Raw genomic sequence first — 24,524 nt, forward strand, 5'->3', positions numbered from 1 at the left:
CAATAAATAACAGAAATAACCTTCACTGTTGGCTTTTTAAGACATTTTTAAGACATGTATCATGTTTATATAAGCTTTTAGACTCATTTAATCAATATTTTATGTCTGTTATGTAGGTTATATTGCATATGTTTATGCTTACAAACATATTGGTTATTAAATAAAAACATATTAGATGCGAGCTAGGAAAGATGGAATACATTCCGAGATATTATTTTCTAAAATATTCTAAAAAGTTATTTTAATCGTTACTAAATTTTAATGCACACAAATGAAATATCAGATAAGTAAATATTTTAATATATATTATTATATTTAAAAAAAAAAATCTATATTTTTTTACAATTTGTATCTATTTTATATAGAAGTGCATACTCATAAGCTACAACTCTCAGCCAATAGCAGCGCGTTTCGTGTGTGACATCATATTCACGCGCCGCGGCTACACACGCGCGACACCGGTTTCGTGCAGATCCGTCTATCAAGTGAAAATTAAACTGTTCAAGAATTCGACGAAAAAACGCGATTATTTGATTAATTATTGTCTTGTATCTATTATATTTAGTGCAGTTTTCCGTTAGCGCTGTTGTAGTTTTAGTTTTGTGATCCACGTGGGCTCATTGACGACATTTCGTGTGTAATGTTACTGTAGTTAATGACAGTTGATTTGAAAACACAGCCTTTTCAGTTTGTAGGATCTCAATCAAGCCTAGACCACGATGAAGTGTCACTATGAGGTGCTGGGCGTTAAAAGAGACGCATCGGACGACGACTTGAAAAAGGCATATAGGAAATTAGCCTTGAAATGGCATCCTGGTATTTGATTTCATCTGATCTCTTCGATAATTCATAGAGGTTATTGTCCTGTATTAATAAATAAGGCTGTTGGTGAAAGCCTGTTTTCTAACAATTACTGAGATGATCTGTCAGTTGCTGTTGATTATAGGACAAACATTAGTTTAACGATGTATAGTGCAGCTCATATTTTTATAAATTTTGATTTTAGATAAGAACTTGGATAATGCCGAGGAGGCTGCAGAGGAGTTTAAACTTATCCAGGCTGCGTATGAGGTCCTGAGTGATCCACAGGAGAGAGCCTGGTAAGATCTCAGATAAACAACAACTACGTTCACCATACCTGGAAATATATCTAGCTTAGTTCAAAATTAATGAGATTCCACTTCAGACTTTAAGTAACCTACCTTGTGTGAACATGCTTAAAAATGATGGTTTCTTTGCAAAAATGTATATTTTATTTACCACTGTGATGTTGCAAACCTATATTTTCTTCCACATGATAGATTTTTTAGCAAAACATGTAAACCATTGTTATTGATGTAGCCTAAAAGTGGATAGTGATTTTTCATGCCAAGCTTTATATTAAAGACATGTGGGCTGTACTCAGTATTTTATGATAGTTTTATGAAACAGACCAAAATTTAAGTTATTCAATGTTCTCAAATCTCATTCACATCTTCAAAGAACCTTTATAGTATCAAAACTTAACATTAAAAAAATGGATTTATTATAGCACAATTATATTGTCTGGGACTGGGAAATTGCAAGGCATGTTTGTAGTAATTAAACATAAGTAAATTTAAAAAATTTCAAAATATTGTGAACTATGAAATTTGAAATGAATATTAAATTCTAGAATGTTTTTATGTTTTTTATATTTTGGTGTGGAATGCATAGTATAGGTTTAAATTATTAAGACTTCTTACATGATCATCAGGTCTAATTTTTGGTCATTTAGGAATCTTAAAATTCCATTAAAAAAAAAAAAAGTTTGCAGATATTCAGTTCTATGAAAATCAACCTCATGGCTTTAGGTTGGTGCTGGTTAAATGAGAACTTTACCATTTTTCACATGCTCATGTAATTCCAAACTAATATTGCAGGTATTTTTTCCATGTAAAGAAGAAGGTGAATTGAGCTATTTCCCATATGGTGGTATGAATACCTTTGTGATGTTTTTTTTTTGGAGCGTGACAGAAGTGGCCACTGTTGTTGTCCTGTTGTTGAGCTTCTTCAAAATTCTTCTTTTGTGTTCAGTGGAAAAACAGCATATGGGCTTGGAATGACAGCGATGTATTGAATCTACTAACTTACATGTTCTATCTGTGTAGCAAAAAATTAGGATTTGCCAAAATTTATGAATACGCTGTATGAAAACAGACTTGTATTAGTACTGTATGCATCAGGAATGTGTTGAAAATTGAAAACAAAGCAGTAATACCAATATGGATAATAATATTATTATATTTCAGTGTATACTCTGCAGTGAATGTCATTGTAGTTAAAGTAAATGTATATCCATTTTTGTCTTTATAAATCCCAGCTTTTGTTACAAATGAACAATTATTTCTGTAATCCGTTTTATAAAATATGATTAAAAAAAAAAACGTGTTTTCTAGCACACATAACATTAACGGGGTGGGGGGGGGTAAATTATGTATTACAGCCTTTGATATAATTCCGTTAATATTTATTTCTGTCAATATGTTGTTACTTTTACTTACTTTACTTTTACTGTTCCTTTTTGTTTTAAGGTATGATAACCACCGAGAGGCGCTGCTGAAAGGGGGTGTGAGTGGAGAGTACCAGGATGACAGCACCGATCTCTTGCAGTTCTTCACCGTCACCTGCTACTCCGGTTACGGAGATGACGAAAAGGTGACGATTTAAAATTCATGTTCTTGTTTTTCATCTGTGTTCCCTTCGAAATGTGTGAAATATTTCGAACATATGTCTTTTACCATTGCATTTGATCGGTTTTCAACAACAAAAAAAGGGCATATTGAGACCACAGCTTTCTGTATGTAGCTGAAATTGAACTAAATGAGAGGTTTTATGTATATTTCTGATGTATTATGTATTATTTACACAGCTATATCATAGCTCACATGTCTGCTGTACCCTCCTGTACAGCTGGAGGGCAGTAGAAGTTTGTTGAAAAGGCTTTCAGTTTGGAAAGATTCAGACAGTTTGTTGTGGAAATGCATGTTTTCTGTGTATTAATAGCGCAAACTCTTTTTCTGTAGGGCTTTTACGCTGTATACAGGAATGTGTTTGAGACTATCGTAAAGGAGGAGATGGAGCACAGCAAAAATGAGGAAGAGGAGGAGGACGACACGTTTCCCTCATTTGGAGACTCTCAGAGTGACTATGACACTGTATGTAGACACTGGCACATACAGTAGTTTTCCCCAAAAAAGTATGAAAGTACAACAAAAAAAACTGTGTCACTGAAGACTGTAGAATGGCTGCTTAAAATTCATATTATTCTTTTACTGTCATTTTCATCAAATAGATTGAGCTTTGGTCAGACTTAAAAATATAAATAAAAATATAGATAGATAGATAGATAGATAGATAGATAGATAGATAGATAGATAGATAGATAGATAGATAGATAGATAGATAGATAGATAAATAGATCTTACAGAGTCCTGTCCTGAACTGTTGTTTTTAGTGAATCAGAATCATTAAATTTCCTAGAAAATGAAATGGATCTTTAGACAGAATTAATGTATGGACTGTAAGAGCTGGTTGATGAACCAAAAAAAAAAATCAAACTCTGTATTAATCAATTTGTTACTTTATTACTGATGATAGGAGAGTATGCATTGTGTTTGTTAAAGAGATATGTATTTATTCCATGCATATGAAAGACTTGAGTGTTAAAACATGGCATCAGAGTTCTAGTGCATTTTAGAGCTTACAGCCGAATGAGACCGTGGGTAATTAGCTTGTTAGATTAATGGAACTAATAGTATTCCATTTATGAATTGAATACACTACATGTAGCAGGATGGCACGCTTTCATTTCTGGAAACATTTTTCAGATTGTTAGCTGGTCGGTTCAAGGAATCCAGCATCTCATTTAGCTGCTGAGACCACTAGGTTCATCCCACTCCAATTATGTTTCCCATTCTGGTGTGGCTTGTACTTGCACTTTACCTAATGGATGTTTTGGAGTGTTTGCAAGAAGCAGATGAACAGAAGATGAGTGTATAAGCCTCCTAAAATCTTGGTAAAGCGAAGAAGCATCTAAGAAGCCTATACATAAAATCTAGATCTGGATAGTATTATTGCATTGGTCTTTGCATTTATCTATGCCTTCCTTAAATAATGATGTTATTTTGTCTTTTAGGTGGTGCATTTATTCTATGGCTACTGGCAGAGCTTCTGTACACGCAAAAACTTTGCATGGAAAGAGGAGTATGACACGCGACAAGCCTCCAACCGCTGGGAGAAGAGAGCCATGGAGAAAGAGAACAAGAAAACCAGGGACAAGGCCAGGAAAGAGCACAGCGAGCTGGTGCGCCAACTAGTGGCCTTCGTGCGAAAGCGCGACAAGCGCGTTCAGGCTCACAAGAAGCTGGTGGAAGAGCAGAACGCAGAGAAGGCCAAAAAAGTTGAAGAACTGAGGAGAAAACAGAAGCTCCACCAGGCAAAGTGAGTAAGATTGGCCCATTTTATACAATTGGATGATATATATATATATATATATATATATATATTTTAACCATGCAATAGTTAAAATGTGATATTTTTTAGATTTGTATATATAGATAATTATATTTAAATAGAAACCTGGAAATATCACAGAGTTTTACAAATGTAAATATATAAAATAAATAAATATAGTCATAATATATAAATAATAAATCATAATAAATAATTTAATAATTCCGCTTTAATTAGGTTATTTAAAAGAAACATAAATATTATGTAACAAAAAAAGAGCATTAAATAAAAATACAACAATTTTGTAGAATGCCTAAAATACAGTGCTAATATAAAAATACAATGTTCATTTTTTTTTCTTTCATAATTGTATTTATTTATTTATTTAAATATGAGTTTTCAACATTTTCAAACCTCAAATCAGCAAACTTTTTCTTTTAGCGGGTTTTTAAAAGTCCTTATTTAGAAATGAAACAAACGGGAACCTAAAATTTGGAGAAATCATGGCAATTCTTTGGATAAACTTTTATACTTAGACTTAATACATACATTTTGTGTATATGTGTGTGTGTGTGTGTGTGTGTGTGTGTGTGTGTGTGTGTGTGAGAGAGACCCTGGAGAACAAAACCAGTCTTAAGTCTCTGGGGTATATTTGTAGCAATAGCCCAAAATTAATTGTATGGGTCAAAATTATAGATTTTTCTTTTATGCCACAATTAATTTGGATATTAAGTAAAGATCATGTTCCATGAAGATATTTTGTAAATTTTCTACTCTGTAAATATATTAAACGTATACTTTTTTTTTATTAATAATATGCATTGCTAAGAACTTCATTTGGACAACTTTAAAGGCAATTTTTCAATATTTAGATTTAGTTTTTTCACCCTCAGATTCCTGATTTTCAAATAAGAGAAGCTTATTTATTCAGCTTTGAGATGATGAATAAATCTCAATTTCGAAAAATGTACCCTAATGATTGTTGTGGTCCAGGGTGACATATTACTACTTTTTATTAAATATAAAAAATGTGATTCTATTATTTAGTAAATGTGTTTTAATGATGTATTAAATGCATGTAAATCTATTTCATATTAAATACATAAGTATTGTTAAATATGTAATGAATGTTGATTGTATGCCGTTAGACTGGCGGAGAACTATAAGGAGCAGAGTTGGGCCGCCATGTCGGAGCTGGAGAAAGAACTTCAGCAGATGGAAGCACAGTACGGTCAAGAGTTCGGTGATGCATCAGAGAGTGAAGAGGACGAGGACGAGGTGGAAAATGGGCAGGAGAGAGCAAATGTGGACAGGGGAGGTGAGTTCGATGTCACATACACACATACTTGAGTGGATTCTGGGTAGAGGAGGTCAGAGGTTCAGTGCACATTAAATGATTTGAGACTGAAAAATGTACAGAAGATAGTGCAAGCAGTTTTTAAGCATAGCATGTCACAAAAGGAATTATGTTGAAGTAGTTTTGTTATTTTTATATCTATACAGTGACATTCAGATATTTTACGTGTGACATCAGTGTACAAACACTTGTTGAGGTCACTATAGAATATAAAGGACGAGTCAGAGCAATCATCTGTGATTTATACGTAAATGCAGTGACTCACAGTGCGTCAGCAAGTCCTGAAAAATGGCTCAATTAGACTGTAAACATTTGTGAGTAATGGACTGCACACATATCTCACCGCTGTGTGACTTTTGTCAGATGTGGTGCAGGCAGATGGGGCCGCGGAAATGAACGACTATTATGATGACCTGTACTGCCCTGCCTGTGACAAATCTTTCAAATCCGATAAAGCGTGAGTGAATGGAGCACCCACATACACCGCACTGACACTTTCCATGCCCACCCACCCTCCATCACTTCACAAAGAAATATTTCACTTCCCTTTTTAGATTTCACATTTTAGGTCATTGAAAACATTTTAAGTTATATAGCGCTTCAGTTCTTTAGATTTTTTAGATTTCTAAAGTATATATACAGTATTTACACTACTGTTATACAGTTTGGGGTCAGGGTTTTTAAAGGATCACCAATGCTGCATTATTTTAAAATAAAAAATGAAGTACAAACAGTAATATTGTGAAATAATCATATTATCATTTCAAAGAACTTTTCGATTTTAATACGTTTTAATAATTATTCTTGTGAGGTAAACCTGCTGATTTGCTGCTCAAGAAACCTTTCTATGGATAAAAAATAAAGTAATTGTGGAAAAATCAGAACTGCAAGATAAAAAAAAAAGTCAGAATTATTTTTATTTTTTTTACTTCTCAGAATCTTAATTTTTTTTAACTTTATATCTCAGAATTGCAAGTTTTTATCATGCAATACTTACTTTATAACTCACAACTTTGAGTTTACATCACGCAGTTTTGAGAAAAAAGTCAGAATATATCATTATGAGACAAACTCATAAGTTGCAATTACATATAAAAAAAAATTAAAAAAATTCTTCCAGTGGCAGAAATAGGCTTTCATACTTTTCACGTTTGAAAACCGTGATACATTTTTTTTTGTATTATTTGATAAGAAGTTCAGAAGAATCAAATAATAAAAAATATTTTGAAACCAGTTTGTGATCGGTTTATGCATTCTTGATAAATAAAACTATAAATTTCTTCCAAAAAAAAAGAAAAAATCTTGCTGACCCCAAACTTTTGAACAGTATTGTATATAATACTATATGATCTAATAAGCTTAAATAATGTAGATGTTTAAATGTTTCAACAAAAATGCATGTTTTCACACTAGATGGCTTGAATGTCATTACATATATTTTAATGTAGCAGGATATTTTTTTTCTCACACATCAGTATGAAAAACCATGAGAAGTCTAAGAAACACAGAGAGATGGTGGCATTGCTACGGCAACAACTGGAGGAGGAAGACAAGTCGCTGAGTCACAACTCTGCTGAGAGGGAGGAGGAAGAGGAGGAGGAGGAGGATGATGAACTCAATGACACACCAAGACAAAAGTAAAACACCTGTCGGCACTTAACATGTCCTCATTGATTGATTTTTTTTTGCTCTGCAAATTTTACACTATTTCACAACACATCATGATGTTTAAAATGTTTAGTGTGAATATTATTGAAATATGATTGTAAAATGAATAATGTAAACATAAATATAAGATGACAATGTCAGTGCTTAAAAATAATCATTTAAAATGATTGAACTTTGCAAGTTTTCATATCGGATAAGAGCATCTAGAGGGATTGTTAGCGCATTGTTGGCTGATCCAGATCAACGATTGGATCTTTTCATTACAGATTATCTAAAAGGCAGAAGAAGAAAAAACGGCAGCAGAAAAACGTAAATGTAAGTAAATGAAATCTAACCTCCAAACCCCTAATGTATTTTACATTTAAATTGATCTAAATTAGATTTTCTAATGCGGTTGTTGTGTAGAATCTTCCAGAAGATCCGGAGATTGACAGCACAGTCCCACAGTCCACAGAAGAGTCTCCCGCAACTGCCCCTGACTCGGGCAACAACGAGGACGCCCCTGTCCCCTCTGAGGACCCAGATGAGAAATTAAAACCAGAGGAACGTGAACCCACAAACCAGAAAAGGTATCTTTTTTTTTACAATCCACTGGTTTGAAACTCTTGTAAAGTGTTTAACCTCTTGCATTGTGGTTGATATGAACTGAGATGAACTCTTAATGTCACCTTTTACAGCTCTGCCAAGACAAAAGGGAAGAAAGGCGGAAAAGACTCTAAGAACAGCAAACCAAACGGTGTGGAAGTTACACAAGAGGTGTGTACTGTACCTTTGTTAGCATGTGAGCAAACAGCCTCTCCTTTATGATGTTACAGCTCTTTTATAATCCTCATCCAGACATAAACAACTTCATGACTTAATAATGCCATTTCCTATAACGGCTATAATTGAGTAATATGCGCTATATAACAGCTTTATTCATTCTGATTGGTGTAATGAAGTAGTTTACGCATTATATATGAAATAAACATGTAAACTGTCGTAGTATATTTGAAAATCCAGACTGTTGATTTTAAGGCATTGTGCATTCATTTTTAGTAATTAGATAATTTGGAGTAGGCCTGTATGATTAATAAAATTATATTTGAAATTGCAGTATGGCTCACTGTGATTATAAAAAAACATGATTTAACTCCATCTCTACGCTATTGTTTGGGTCACTTTTTAACGTGCACATTTTTGATGGTTTAATATTTGAAAATGAAATAAGAAAGACAACCATAAATAGTAAATATATGTATTCATAGCTGTTTAATGTAAAATAATTGTAATATCCTATTTTCTATTATTTTTTATTTTACAGTTAAATATTATAATAGTAATGTTTCCTGTTGTAGTAATTTTTATATTTAATATAATTTTAATAATAATAATTTTAAGCCCTATTGATATACAATTCAAAAACAGTGCAATCCTACAAGCAGTTTTTTTAATGAATATAAAATGTATAAATGTAAAATGAATTATATATATATATATTTATATATGTATTTTTTTATTCTTATTTTTTTTTACAATGAAATATTATAATAGTAATGTTTTGTTTTGTTATTTTTTTTATATATATTATGGTTTTTAAGTCATATTGATATAAAACTAAAAAATACCAGACAAATCATGCAATCCTACAAACAAGCACAACTGAAAAGTTTACTTTTAAAATAATATTTTATTGTGTAATACTATTTCTACTACCACTTATCCCCCCCCCCCCCCCACACAAATCCTGCAGCTTAACTTCAGAGTCAGTTTTCGCTCCTCAAAATGACATCTCATCAAATTTGTGGTAGCTAAGTTTAATGAAACTTTGTTTTTTTTGGTCTGCTCTTTATAGAAGGAAGTCAACCTGCGCTGTGTGACCTGTCAGTATGAATTCACCACCAGGAACAAACTTTTCGATCACCTGAAGACCACGGGCCACGCCACCGCTCTCTCCTCCAGTAACACTGCCCAAACGAGCAAGAAAAAGAAGGATGCCAGGAAGAACAGATAACCGAGAGGCAGACTGAAGACTGTCCCTCTGAATGTACATTTGTCCAAGAAAACAAAACCTCTGCTGTTTTTTTTTTACAGTGCAGTTGTGCAACCATCAGGAAGCGTGTGTATTTCTGTCCCTAGAATAATGAATTTGTGCCCCATGGGCTGACATTTCTTTTGTAACGCGCCATATGCCAAAAGATTTCCCTAGAACTGCCATTTATTCCCACCATCATTGAGGTGTAATCTGGTGCCTCAGCTCTTCTGTAGGCAAATGAGACTTGGATATTTTTGTAGGCAGTGCATGTTTCGTTTTGTTTTTAGAAGATTAAAAACAATGATCTTGCTACTAAAGAAGGCACATTTTATGTCAGGTTTAGGTGCATTTTCATATTCACCATTCCAGACTGGTGACCTGTAAAAGACCACGTGAGGAATAAACTTCACTGGATGTTTTGAACTTGCTTTTGACAATATTTCAGAGAGCTTCCAATTTATTGGAAATGTTTTGGAACATGGAACGGTTCATTAGAAGAAATGCGCTATGAACCGCAAAATTTCATAACTGTGTTATTTTTAGTAAGAAGACCTATGGGTTTAGTATTATGAAAAGGGTAAAAGCTAAACATTCAAAAATATTTTTATTGCACCATGTGTAATGGGTCAGCTGCGGTATAAAAAGGCTTAGTGTTATGCAAAACAATATCATGGGATTTCCAGGAAAAGATTACTAAAAGGACCAGGAAAAACATTAGATGCTTATTTAATATACAGTTGCTTTCTTTACAGGACAAAAATATCCATAGCTTCACATGACGTTTTTAAGGATCAACAGATTTATTTATTATAAAAGTGACCTTGCTTGACTTAATCATATACACTCTGAGTGTCATTTGAACTGGGTCAGGTCTGAATTGAATCCCTCTCAAACACATTTATGTATTTATAAAATTGCCGTTTCACTGTAAATGCAGCCTTGCTGTTGAAATACATTTAAAAAGCTACAAATGTGAATTCTACAAATGTGCTTTAGTCTTTATTTAGCATTGCAAGGAACAATATTAGTTATATTTTTCAGCACTAAACACAATTACCAAATTAAAACGAGAGTTTGAACCAGATTTTTTGTTTTTGTTTCCTGCACACGGGAATCAGTCAAGTTTTATTTTTAATGTATAAAATCAATGGATGTAGCTGTACTTTTAAAACAACACAAATCTGTAATGGCAAGTATATCATGCTGTATTGTTAGAAGATAGTAAAATAATTTTGTACCAACTAATACTTTTTGACTTTACTGGTTCTTGGATTAGTATACTTGAATACATGACAGTAGCATTATTTGTTTTTCTACAACACTTCTTTTAATTAAAGTGTTTGAGAAGTGAGTCTCCTAAATGATTGGAGAGTAAAACTGGACCCAGTAAAAGATCTGGTCTTATGTGGTCTGCTAGGCCTCAGAAACAAAGCTCAAGTGCTTCTGAATACCTTGTGAAGGTGCTAGGTTTGTAAAGTATATTGTACTCAAGTGAAGTGAAAAGTGAAGCAGGAGGAGGCTCAATAAGAAGAACTCTTGACATATCGCTCTCATACATTAAGGAATGTATGAGGTTTTTAAATGAACTGCCCCGACCTGTTATGTAATGTATAAATGTTAACACTTTAATATAGGTACCAATTCTCAATATCAACTAGTTGCTGATTAGCATGCCTAATTAACATATTGCTGTTTATTACTGCTTATAAAGCACATATTTTAGATTACCATATTCTATATCCCTAATCCTGCTTGATACCTAAACTTAACAACCTCATTACTAACTATTAATAAGCAGTGGCAAAAGTCATAGTTAATGGTTTGTTTATGGTGAGAATTGGACCTTAAAATAAAGTGTGACCGTATAATTCTCCAGATGAAATATGAATCAGTGTGCCTTCATCATGTTCTGCACGTCTTATCTTCTCTCCATGTAGTTTTGCATTGCCTGGTTGAACACCGCGAGGAAGAAGTCTGCGTCATCTTTAGTTATGCACATAGGAGGCTTGATCCTGAAAGTCTGGAAAAGAACAGGTGAAATAGGAAAGTAGAAAAGTAGATTTGAAAATAAGCTTAAATATAAATGTACAATGACTAAATTTACAAATCGTATTGAGACACCCCATTCTTTTGAACATAAAAAAGCACTTTCAAAATTGTGGCAACAAAGAAACAATGTATTAAAAAATAGTTTTTGCATCTCTGTTGCAACCGTTTTGGGAGTGTCTAAAATGACTGTATCCATATGTACAAGTCATTGGTGTTTGGTGATGAGTTCTTGGCTCAAGGTCTGCATTTAAAGTCACAGCAGAGGTGTTCAGCTGGGACCCGTTAAGTTCTTCCACACTGAATCACTCATTTCTTTCTGTACCTTGCTTTATACACAAATAGGCATTTTCAAGTTAGAATAAAAAAGGGTCCTGTCCAAACTGTTCTATAAAATAAGAAGCACACAGTTCCCTAGGATATCATTATATGCTTAAACATCAGGATTTCTACTCATGGAAATTACTACAGTAGTCAAACCTGTTCATTAGAATTAATTCATCACAATACGTTTAGCAATATAGTGTATATAAAATGTTCCCAATTTGACCAAAAAAAAAAAAAAATCATCTAGTACAATTCTGCAAAATACTGCATTTTATTTGACTAAAATATAATAAAAAAAATTAATAAAAATGTATTCAGTTCATATATATATATTTGTTTTTTTTTTTCAAATAGATTAAAAATGTATTTTATATATATATATACATATATATATATATATATATATATATATATATATATATATGATTTTTTGTGATTATGATCTTTGTTTATACATTTTAAACCAATATGAATTTAAAAAAGTGAATTTCTTTAATAAATAAATGTATATATATTTTTTAAATAAATTATACATTTAGAATATATTTTACTGTAGTATTTTTTATGTACTGTAGTATATTACACTTAAATATAATGTAAGTTTTAAAGTATATTCTGTACAGTTTTATATATACACATCTAATTGTAAATGTTAAAATACATTATAAAAAAAAAAAAAAGGAACTGTTCCTTTAAGTGTACATTCAATGCTTACTATGATTTTTTTCCATAAGTTCAGACAAGCAGGATTCCTGAGGCATTGAGCGTCCATGTCACTACAAGACTGAAGTGAATCCCTGAAATACCTTTTCCATTGCACAACATCCCCACACCCCATGCATTCATATTCCACCTTTGCAAGAATGGCTTTACACGTGGCCTCTCAGATTCCCTCACCTACCTGTCCATACAGCCCCCCTTTTCCAATCAGTACGCCCATGTCTTTAGTGTCCTCAAAGATCTCAGCTATGTCCTCAGGAGGGAGCGGGTCCCTGCTGGCCTAAACATGGGTTTGAGAGAGATGGTCAGTAGGTTTGAGGAGAACAATTTCAGGTATGCTGTGGAAGAAACAAGCTTTGATTGAAAAATCAGGGGTTTTCAGTTCAGCCGAACTTGTCCATACAGTGAAATGTGACTGAAGTTTGGTTTGTGTGTCTGTATCATTTTTCCAGAAACATCCTAGAAGAGTTTCCAGTATAAACAGCCACAAGTAAGTGAGGTTCAGTGGGTGTTTTTATCTCAGGCGGAGAGTGGAGTGTGTTCTGGGAATGTTTGAACATGGTGTCTCATTGCTCTCTGCTCTAGTTAATGACTAACAAGTCTTCTAGCTCATTTCCTGTGAGGAACATGGCATACACTTAACAACAAACACTCTGAATCATTAACTAGTCCATCTGGAGCTAAAGTAACTCCTACTGGTGACTCCTCTCATACCTCAAGGTCAAGAAACGATGATTGCTCTGCAAATAAAGTTTAATGAAGTGGATGCACAATCACAAAGATTGAGGATTTTCGCAATGATTTCTGGACCGTGCAAAAGCCTGAGGTGTCACTGGACATACTTTTCACAAAACAAGATGTTTTGAAGTGCATCTTTTAATATTCAAATACTTTTGTCAAGACTATTGGTTTTGCTGAATTTGAGCTTTTTCCAGAAGAAAAGCTGCTGTGCTCCTATATTGGAAAGATATAAGCAAGGTTACTGCATCTGATGAGAAGCAGTTTCCATCATTAAAGCTCTGCGCAGATGAACACGTGCACCGCCAGATGTCTTTGTGTATTCAAGGCATTAGTTTAGGTGAATCGAAATGTTGTTACTCAGTTACACAATCTTTCAGCTGAAAACTAAGTACAATTTGTTGCTTTTGTAATGTGGAAAGATTGAATTTAAGGATTTTTACTGACATTTTGCAAAAAAAAAAAGTTTAGTTTCTATAGCAAATATAATATTTATAGACTCATTTCAGTCAATGTTAAGACATTAATTTGTCATATCAAGATATGAATAAATGGTTTGTATTCTTACAAATTATTAATCTAAATCATGTTCAGCAGGTCAGAAACGTTTTTTGGTTTTTATATAACACTCTTTTTGCTCACAATTAAAAAAAGTCTGAATTGATAGATATAAACTAAATATTGCAAGATATAAACTCGCAATTGCAAAAAAAAAAAAAAATCATAATTACTTCCTATTTTCATGGAAAAAACGGAATTGAAAATAAATAATTATTAAAAGAAAATTAAGAATTGCTCAGAATTGCAAGAAAAATGTCTAAAATGTGAGATTATTTGCAATTACCGTTTCTACTTTGTAGTGGAAACAAAAAAATTTAATTGTGAGATGCACAATTTTTTTTTTTTTTTTATCTGTAACAAAAAAAGGCTTCCATAGATCCTTAAAACATTTGTTGTGTTGGCTAATAATATCAATAGTATAATATTAATGAAAGCTACATGCATTTAATGTATTTTATTGTTTGCTGCTTTTACCTTGTCTTTGACCATTTCCACCCCAATTTGAAGACCTTTTCCTCTCACGTCACCGATGATCTCATACTTGTCCCTGAGCTTGGCCAATTCGGTCAGCAGGTACGTCCCCACTTCAGCACTGTTCTCCTGCATCTTGTCCTCTTTTATTGTCTTGAGAGCAATATACAGCATTCAGTTTCAAGTATTATTTCAAATACTATTTATAAACCATTGATATTTTTTTTATTACATTTAATATTATTTTATACTATAATTTAGATATTTCTACTAGTTTATCATGTATTATCTCACAGTAACATTTTATTTACTACTACTGCTGGCATCAGATATTTTATGTATATTTTTGTAAAATTGTATTATTTCACAAACATACTATATAATACTATACATACTATATAAAATGTATCACACTCAAAATCACAATTTATGCATTCACTATTGCTTTTACTAAAGTAACTGCACAACTGACAAGTAAAATGATCTGTACTTACATCTAACACTGATGGACAAGTAAAATGATCTGTACTTACATCTAACACTGATGAGGCGACTGCACAGGCTAATGGGTTTCCTCCAAATGTGTTGAAATGAACTCCTTTCCCAAATGACCTGGCAATCTCTGCAAAATACACAACTCCCATGATATCATATCAGTGCAATCAATGTGCGTGCAACCCACTCACAAGGTGTTTTCCAGTGTGGTTTTATTTATTTGGCACAACTTTAAGGATTAGGTCCATTCATATACTCTGATTTTACACTTTCTATTCACGTTTTCCCTCTCGGCTTCTAACAGGATGAAGAGCAAACAGCGAATGCCAGAGGAACATAATTAGAGTGAATTAAAAAAGCATTGGCAGTGAGCAGTGGCACTCCAGTATGCTTTCAGAGTTCAAGTATGTTCAACTCAATTCGAATCAATTTAATTTTTGGCCTAATGAACTGGCAGATTACATACCCATTTCAAATCTTCTGTTTATGACTAACATTTTAGAAAAAGTTGTGTCCAAGGCTGCATCTCATTGCTAATTTTACTTCATCTTAGTGCTGCGTTCGACACCATAGATTATGACATACTCATAGATAAAATACAAGACTATACAGGTATTCAAGTGCAGGGTTTAAGATGGTTTAGATCCTACATGTCTGATCGCTAACACTTTGTTTATTTACATGGGGAGTCATCTCAATTATCACCAGTAAAGTATGGAGTGCCACAAGGATCTGTGCTACATCCTCTGCTATTTTCAATATAAATGTCGCCCCTTGGTAATATTATTAGAAAATATGGGATTAGTTTCCACTGTTATGCTGTTGATGCTCAACTATATATCTCAACAAGACTAAATTATGTTTAAAGATTGGATTACCAATAATTTTCTCCTATTAACTTAGGATATGAAAGAGATATTACTTACTGGATCAAAACAAAAAACAGCACACAGGATCTTTTCAATTACAATTTGCAACTAGACGGATGCACTGCTACTTCCTCTACGGTCAAAAATCTGGGTGTTATATTAGACAGCAACCTATCTTTTGAAAACCATATTTCCCATTTTCCAAAACAGCATTTTTCCATCTTAGAAACTTTGCCAAGCTACATGAAACATGTTACCTGTTTTGATAAAGAAAAGCTACTTCATGCATTCATGACCTCTAGACTGGACTATTGTAATGCACTGCTAGGTGGTTGTCCTGCATCAACAGAGCACCAGAGCTTTTCATAACAGTAGTACTCAAGCAGAGATTTTCAAAATCACAAAGCCCTGATGTGAACACAACAGTAAGCCTATTAAAAGCATCATGAGAGAGATGTAATTTAGAAGTTGTGGTTTATTTTGTTCTAGGAATATTGCATTTAAGTGCAAGGCTGAAACTTGGATTCAAGCTCACCACTGGGTTCAGAGTGCTGATTAATTCCACTTCCTGTTTGACCATTGTCTTCCTACACAATCCCTCATAACACTTTGAAGAGTAACCCTCTGTGTGTGTACCTTATTTAAAACACCTCCAGGTTTAAATGCAGTTAATTTAATCTATGAACACACACTTGTAGAAACTGAAGAAATATTACAAAGCAACAGACAGCTTGAATAAGCAAGTCACACAAAAATTTCATCTGAATTTGCTGGAATTTCACTTTAGTCTCACCTGCTGTGGTGACTACAGCCCCCATCGGGAAACCGTTCGCTATGCCCTTTGCCATGGTAACCATGTCTGGAAGGACATCATGTCCTTGGAAGCCCCAAAAGTGGCTCCCTGTGCGGCCAAAACCAGTCTGGACCTAAAAGAACCAAAATTACCAACAAATTTGCAATGAGTAATATCATTATTAAGTAATCAAGCAAGCATTTGTATATTACAAAGCCTTAAAACAAATAAACAAACAAAAAACATTTTTATAAAAAAATTAAAACTGATAATATTTTCTGTATCTCAGTTTTTAAAATATCTCTGTTCAACCATTAGCTGACTAAAAATAAAGTAAAAAAAAAAAAACTGTACACTTTGAAACCCCCCATTTCTTGCAATTGGGGCGGGGTTAAGCACAGGTGTTTACTAGAGTGATAAACACTCTATTTGTTTTTGAACATTTGGAACTGTCTGAAGCACCAACCCTGTGTTTTTGGCTTCACTGATGTACATAATTTGATTTACAAGCAAATTATTCAGACCTCATCTGCTATACAGATTCCTCCTTTCTCTCGTACAAGCTGGTAGGTGTCTTTAAGGTAGTCTTTTGGAAACTGAACAGCCCCACCAACACCCTGTAGAAAGATAAAAATGATAATCAGGATATAACTTGCCACATGTTAATATTTGAAAGCAATGAGTTAGTGTTTGTGGAATTTTATATCAGTGCTTGATATACAGTGCCTTGCGAAAGTTTTTAATTCATCATTCATTAATTCATCAAATCATGTTTTGTTATCTTGCAGCCTTGTGTTAACTGAATTAGTTTTCTCCACATCAATCTACACTCCATACACCATAATGACAAAGCAAGTAACATATTTTTAACATCTTTGCAAATTATTTAAAGATAAAAACAAATTATTCCATTGCATAAGTATTCATATCTGGGACAGTGTGTTACCACATTTTGAGTGACACTAACCTATGGAAAATTCAATTGAATGGATATTATTTAGAAAGGCACATCTTAATAAAAGATCTAACAGCTGAAAATGCATAAAAGAGCAAACACCAAGCCCTCAGGAAAAAAATAAAAAATAAATAAAAATAATGAATGTAGAGCTAAGAGACAGGATTGCATCAAAGCAGACATCTGGTGAAGAGTACAGGTAAATGTAGCCTTCATTATACATAATAGAAGATGTTAGGAACATCAAGGACTCTTCCTAGAGCTGGCCTCCTGCAAAACTGAGCAAATGATGGAGAATGGCTTTGGTTAGAGTGGTGACCAAGACAGTCACTCTACCTGAGCTTCATGATCATATGTGGAGACATCACTGCAACCTTTCACCAATCAGTGCTTTATACTGGTGTGGCCAGACTTAATCCTTTCCTCAGAGTAGACACATGAAAACACACTTGGAATTTGCAAAAAAGCACCTAAAGGATTCTCAGACTCTGGTCTGATTAACCTCAATTCTAAGCATCATGTTTGAAGGAAACCAGGCACTGCTCATCACAGACCATAAGTACCATCCCATAAGTAAAGTGTGCTGGTAGCAGCCTCATGATGTGGGACTGTTTTTCAGTGGCAGGGACTGAGAGACACATCAGAGCAGAAGAAAAGCTCAATGCACTTAAATATAGATATTGCCTTAATGAACACCAGTCTAGAGCATTCAGAACCTCAAACTGGGCAGAAAGTTTACCTTCCAACAATACAATGACCCTAAGCACATAGAAAGAGTGGTTTATAGACAACTCTGTGAATGTCCTTGAGTGGCCAAGCCAGAGCCTGGGCTTGAACCCAAACAAATATTTCTGGAGAAACCTATAAATATGTGTCTGCCCCCATCCAACCTGACAGAGCTTGAGAGGTGAACAGGTGAAGAATGGCAGATAATTGCCTAAGGCTGGTGTGCAAGACTTGTCACATCATACCCAAAAATACTTGAGGCTGTAAATGTGCTTCAGCTAAGAACTGAGTTATACTGACTTATGCAATGTAATTATATCTTTCTTTTTTATTTTTTTAAATAAATTTACAAAGGTGTGACAGTTCTGTTTTTGTCTTTGTCATTATGGTGTATGGAGGGTAGATTGATGAGGGGAAAAAAGTAATTTAAAGCATTTTAACATAAGGCTGTAACATAAATGTGGAAACAATGAAGGGGTTTGAATACTTCCGCAAGGCACTATACACACACACAAATATTATATATATATATATATATATATATATATATATATATACATATATACTAAACATTAAATGCAATCTCCCATTAACTGGATTATGTTGGAATATAAAATATTCTGTAGAACAATGTATTGACATTCTACTGTGAAAATGGAAGTTATTTTCATTGATGTCCTTTTAGTAACTTAAGACATCTATTAGCAATGTTCTGGGTAATAGCTTAGATTTTGTTTGTCAGTGTCTGTTTCTATGACAACTGAAATGCCCTACACTCCTAGAAATATAAGTTCCAAAACAAGTTTTTCACAGTGATGCCATAAAAAAAAAACATTATAGGATCCCCAAATAACCTTTCAGCGAAAAGTTTTTAAAATAGCCAATTTTCTTTGTATGAAGAACATTTTAATCAATGGAAAATTTCTTCATGGAACCTTACAAAAAATAACTTTTATTTGTAAAAGTATATGTTGAACAATGCAGATCACTGTCGGACCCACTTTTGCGACAAAATACGCTTTGAAGCCTCTTAACTACAGCAGAGTCCTGATCTTTTAGGGCACCCAGCTCATATTTTCATAGCATTTATGTTTAATCTAATTACATTCATACTTTAGTTTCAATGTCAGGTGTGGTATAATCAAACCTGGATGGGTTCCGCAAAGAAAGCAGCGATACGACTGGGAACGGTTGTTGCGAACATCTCTTTGAGCTCTTTCATATACATGTCATTGGCCTGACAGTGACCTGAAAACAGAAAGAAACAGACTGATCTGTAATACCTACAATTTGTGCTAACAAGTAGATTTTTATATTTTTGGAAGAAAATCCAAGTGGCCTGTGGTTGTGCAAAACGTATGGGTGACTGCTGAGATGTTATAAGTGGTTTTCCATGTTCCTAGGATGTTCCCAGTAATGCTGCTCTACAAGAATCACTCATTATAGTGCAGAGTTAACAGGTTCTGATCATGTATTGTGTGGTTCTTTTTTAATATAGTTGCTGCGGTAAATATTTGACCTGATGAGACAATCAGACCTTGTACTTTAAACACATTGTGCTGAGCTATTTTACAGGGAATAACTGATTATATGTGTATAATAAAAAAAGAAAAAAAAGAAAGAAACAATGGTGCAGGTAGGCAAGGCAATTGTTTAGGTCTATGCCACCATGCATACACAGCTTTACAGTAACATGCACAAAAGGCAAACACCTACATTTAATCCACAGACTTAGATTAATTCATTTTGTAATTTCTAATTCAAAATTTTTTATTAAAACATACACATTTTTCCATTTGTCTAATATTTTTAACCTTTGAAATTTCAAAAAGTTTGGGTTGGGCTGTAAAGTTTATAATAGAGTAGTACCTTTATATAAAAACATTAGAAGTCTATGATATGCCCTCATTAAGCTTTGATATAATGTGTGTGTGTGTGTGTGTGTGTGTGTACCTGGGGAGCAGCTGCATTCTCGGATGGTTTGAACTGGGGAGTCTCTACAGTGGCTTCCTCCCCAGAGACCCCTGAACACATCAGGACACATGGTCTACGATGAACACAATCCACATAGAAACAAAAATGACAAATAATGTATCAAAGCTTTGCAAAATAGATCCCACAACTCAAATGCATAGTTATAAGACACACTGTATTCCCAATGTATCATGCAAAATCTGATAAAAAATACTTTTTTTTTTTTTGTGGGACAGGCCTTGTCTTACATATAAAGTTCAAGGTTGTTATTCAAGCTCATGAGGTCTGACAGTAATTGTATTACTTTTGCATTAAACAACAATACAAACATAGGTTATGATGTTTCCTATTCTAATGCGATTTGTAGACTTGACCCCGAGGGATATTACATTACAAAGCAGGTAGCTGACAGAAGGAGAAATGTGTGGGTGTGAGACGTACATTATGGCAGCCCATAGAAGAAGGGACGGGATATTTGTAAGATACATTGGACGTCAGGCCTGTCGCTTGTGGACTGCCACCATGATACGAACCCCTGAGCACACAGACACAGATGATATAATGACTATCTATTGCTGTACAGGGATGCTTGATCTTTCAGCTTTCCCAAGAACTCGCCATCTTCCATTTGTTCAAAAATTGACAAAAAGGTCAATCACCTCAGTGTGATGACATCAAAGTTTCCTGTATAAAGCCGGGCCATTAGTACTGCGAGGTCATTAGCCTCCGAGCCACTGTTGGTAAAATAGACAACCTAGAAAAGAAGGCCATCATGATATTAATTTTACACCACAAAAGGCTATGTGCCTAGTATTCAAAAAACATAAAAATTACCACTTGTTTGGGGATGGTAATTTTTATTTTCTTCCACGTTTTTTAAAGAAGTCTCTTGTGCAGCATTTATTTGATCTAAAATACAGCAAAACAACAATGTTGTATTGTACAATTTAAAATGTTGGTTTTCTTTTTTAATATATTAATGTTATATTTAAAAATGAATTTTATTCTTTTGATGACAAAGCTGAATTTTCAGCATCATAACTCCAGTCTTCAGTGCCAAATGATCCTTCAGAAATCCTTCTAATATTCAGATTTATTATCAATGTTGGAAACATTTGTGATGCGTGTTTCTTTCTTTTTTTTTTTTTTTTGGAAATTTATACTTTTTTCTAAAATCTTTAATGAATAAAAAGTTCAAAAGAAAATCATTTATTTAAAATGAAAATCTTTTCTAACAACATGAGTCTTTACTATCACTTTTTATCTATTTCAACCGTAATTACTTTCACAAAATGAAAGAAAAAAAATGTACCGACTTCAAACTTTTGAACGATAGTCTATATTGTAACATAATGAATAAATGCTGTTTTTTATTAATTTATTTTATATTCATAAAAGAATCCTGAAAAATGTATGACGGATTCCAAAAAAAACATGAAGCAGCACAACTGCTTCTAATGATGCTGAAAATTCAGCTTCGCATAACAGGAATAAATTACATTTTAAAGTATATTAAAACAGAAACTGTTGCTTTAAATCGCAATGTAATATTTCACAAAATATTTTTTTTCTTCTGTATTTTTGATCAAATGAATAAAGCTTTGATGAGCAAAATAAACTTCAGTAAAAATATATATAATCCCAAAAATTTTTACGGTAGTGTATATATAAATAATTTGGAAAATATTGAATTCATAATAATTTAATTTTTTGTTACTTCTATATCAGTCTCTAAATTTTTTGAAAATCTAATGAATTCCAACATTAAAAAGGACAATGAAATATAATTAGGTCAGATTCTGTATGATTACTTTTTAATTAGGATTTTAATTAGGATTTTATTTTTAATATATAATTTAATTTTTTATATATATTACTAATTTTATATTTTAGCACTTGATCTTTACCTTAGATTGTACAATGCATGAACAAAACTATCTTTTAATACTTTTTTATAGACAAAACGGGGCACCCCTAGACCCCAGTTTGTAAGACCCTGCAGTAGCGAGAGTATGTTACATGTAATAAAACATATTCACAATGCAATACGCTCAGCCTTCCACTTTCAGTGATGGCGGTGGCTCCATCATACAGTACCTTCAGCGGATCTGGCAAAAGAGAGGCCAGTTTCTCTGCGTACTCCTGGATTTGTGGATACACATAGATGGCTGTCGTGTGCCATAGACGCCTCAGCTGTTTCTCGGCCGTCTCGGTCACTTTCCTGCAACCGTATTCAAACTTCTAATTAGATTTTTGAAATAATTCAATTTTGTAAAAAAACAAGCAGCCCATGTAAGAGCTCTGGGCAATACAAGTCCATAAGCATTAGTCTTATTAAAGCTTAGTCATTTAATGCAGTTCAAGATAACTGTAATGCACACATTCAGATAATAAACAAAAATGCTGCATGACAACAAACTGAACCTTACGGGTTACAATGTCCTACACTAACAGTGGCGACCCCCGCAAACAAGTCCAGATAGCGTCTTCCATCCACATCCCACAGCCACTGCATGTAACCCTGGTTTATGAAGACTGGCTTCTTGTAGTATGTTACCTTCATAGTCATAGGGTTGCAGTTGTTTTTCCTTATGTCTAGTAAACGGTCTTTAGACATGCCCTAAAGGAAGAAAATCATTTGTGCTAAAAAATGATTTGATTTCTCTCTGATTATTATCATTATTATGAATGCCCTCAGATATAAACCTCTTACCTGATACGGCTCGGGTTTAAAGTCACATGGGGGAATCTGGGGCAGCACAGGTGTTGGGTGTTTCACGGCTGATTTTTGGCAAAGCACACCTGGGCAGAGGTACATTCCGTGCTTAGTAATCCATGGCTCACAATATTTCCTGCCAGCTCATATGCAAAGAGGATATTTTTATCTTTTAAGCTGCAGGAAAGCCCTGCCCCGAGACCTGCTAACCTCCCAGTAGTAACCTTGCATGCACTGGCACAGAAGATTTACAGTGCTGATATAGCCTAGGATAGGCATAATGAATCCATCCATCCATCATTATCATATTATTTGTTATTATTAAGTAGTATGAGTATATTGTATATTATTTTATTACAACTATTTTTAAATATTTAAGGACAGATAGACAGATGGATAGATACTGATATGTATATTATATATATCCATCTCTCTTTCTATCTATCTATCTATCTATCTATCTATCTATCTATCTATCTATCTATCTACCTGTCTGTCTGATGGATAGATAGATAGATAGATAGATAGATAGATAGATAGATAGATAGATAGATAGATAGATAGATAGATAGATAGATAGATAGATAGATAGATAGATAGATAGATAGAATTGTAATATTGACAGGGCAGTCATTCGTCATTAAATACCAAAGTGTCGTCATAGTCATGTCCAAACACAAACTTATTTAGGTTGTTGTTGTGATGACAGGGCCGTTATGTGTTCCTGATTCGATGCTCTGGAATCCGGAATACAGATACGTTCGAGACGAAATACGCAAACGCAATACATGTAACGTTACTATTAAAAACTTTACATGTTGCTGTCACTTTAAATGTGAGACAGACAGTGCATTCTTACCGCCACCTTTGTGGAATTTCACATACGCGTCCACTGAATTCCACGGGTCCGTTTTCCCGAACAGAGACGGACCGTGCAGCCGAGAACAAACTTTATGCATTGCTGATGGTTTTAAGACAAATACTTCTGCGGCAAATCCAAAAATTAAAATGTAGAAAGCAGTGAATTCTACCCCAAAAGTGTTCGGGGAGGGGCCAGTTCAGCCAATGATATGTGGGGTTAAAGTCTGTCCTGAGGCCTTTCACTGAAGAGTGATGAGCTATTCATTTGGGTATTATTCACATTTATATTGCGTTATAGATCACTGGTATTATCTTATGTTTTATGTAATATGGCTAAAAGTATATGGAATCCAGTTTGTTAAATTCATCAGGTTGAGTACATGATGAATGAATAAATGTAAATGTTCAAAATATAATATATACTGTAGTGTAAACAACAGCAACAATAATAATAATAAAATCAATAATAACAACCAACAGGTTTTTGTTTGATCAATTGGAAAACTTTATGCCTTCATAATTTTTCCAGATTAAATTTTTTATATGTAATTTTTAAAACTGAATTACCATTGTATTTTTATATTTGAACTTAATACACTCACTCACACACACACACAAACACACACACACACACACACACACACACACACACACACACACACACACACACACACACACCTATCTATCTATCTATCTATCTATCTATCTATCTATCTATCTATCTATATATATATATATATATATATATGTGTGTGTGTGT

At 33.7% G+C, this 24,524-nt stretch overlaps 2 protein-coding genes across 2 annotated transcripts; one reads left to right on the forward strand and one right to left on the reverse strand.

Moving 5' to 3' along the window:
* Positions 1-412: 412 nt before the first annotated feature.
* dnajc21 (DnaJ heat shock protein family (Hsp40) member C21) lies at positions 413-9,939 on the forward strand. The gene is made up of 12 exons (XM_026196597.1): positions 413-816; positions 1,007-1,100; positions 2,553-2,676; positions 3,045-3,176; positions 4,157-4,461; positions 5,622-5,791; positions 6,194-6,287; positions 7,306-7,467; positions 7,765-7,813; positions 7,904-8,067; positions 8,176-8,254; positions 9,333-9,939. The coding sequence occupies exons 1-12, from the start codon at positions 720-722 to the stop codon at positions 9,489-9,491; spliced, it is 1,629 nt and encodes a 542-aa protein (XP_026052382.1). The 5' UTR covers positions 413-719; the 3' UTR covers positions 9,492-9,939.
* A 284-nt stretch (positions 9,940-10,223) lies between these two features.
* On the reverse strand, positions 10,224-23,953 carry agxt2 (alanine--glyoxylate aminotransferase 2). The gene is made up of 14 exons (XM_026196598.1): positions 23,763-23,953; positions 22,901-22,989; positions 22,617-22,807; positions 22,285-22,408; positions 20,847-20,941; positions 20,629-20,722; positions 20,167-20,260; positions 19,361-19,461; positions 17,057-17,149; positions 16,533-16,665; positions 14,909-14,997; positions 14,379-14,528; positions 12,787-12,885; positions 10,224-11,532 (listed from the first exon to the last, which is right to left on the reverse strand). Exons 1-14 carry the CDS (start codon positions 23,860-23,862, stop codon positions 11,431-11,433), a joined length of 1,554 nt encoding a protein of 517 aa, XP_026052383.1. The 5' UTR covers positions 23,863-23,953; the 3' UTR covers positions 10,224-11,430.
* Between the last annotated feature and the right edge of the window lie 571 nt (positions 23,954-24,524).

Source organism: Carassius auratus, chromosome 21, assembly GCF_003368295.1.
Source record: "Carassius auratus strain Wakin chromosome 21, ASM336829v1, whole genome shotgun sequence".
NCBI lineage: Eukaryota > Metazoa > Chordata > Actinopteri > Cypriniformes > Cyprinidae > Carassius > Carassius auratus.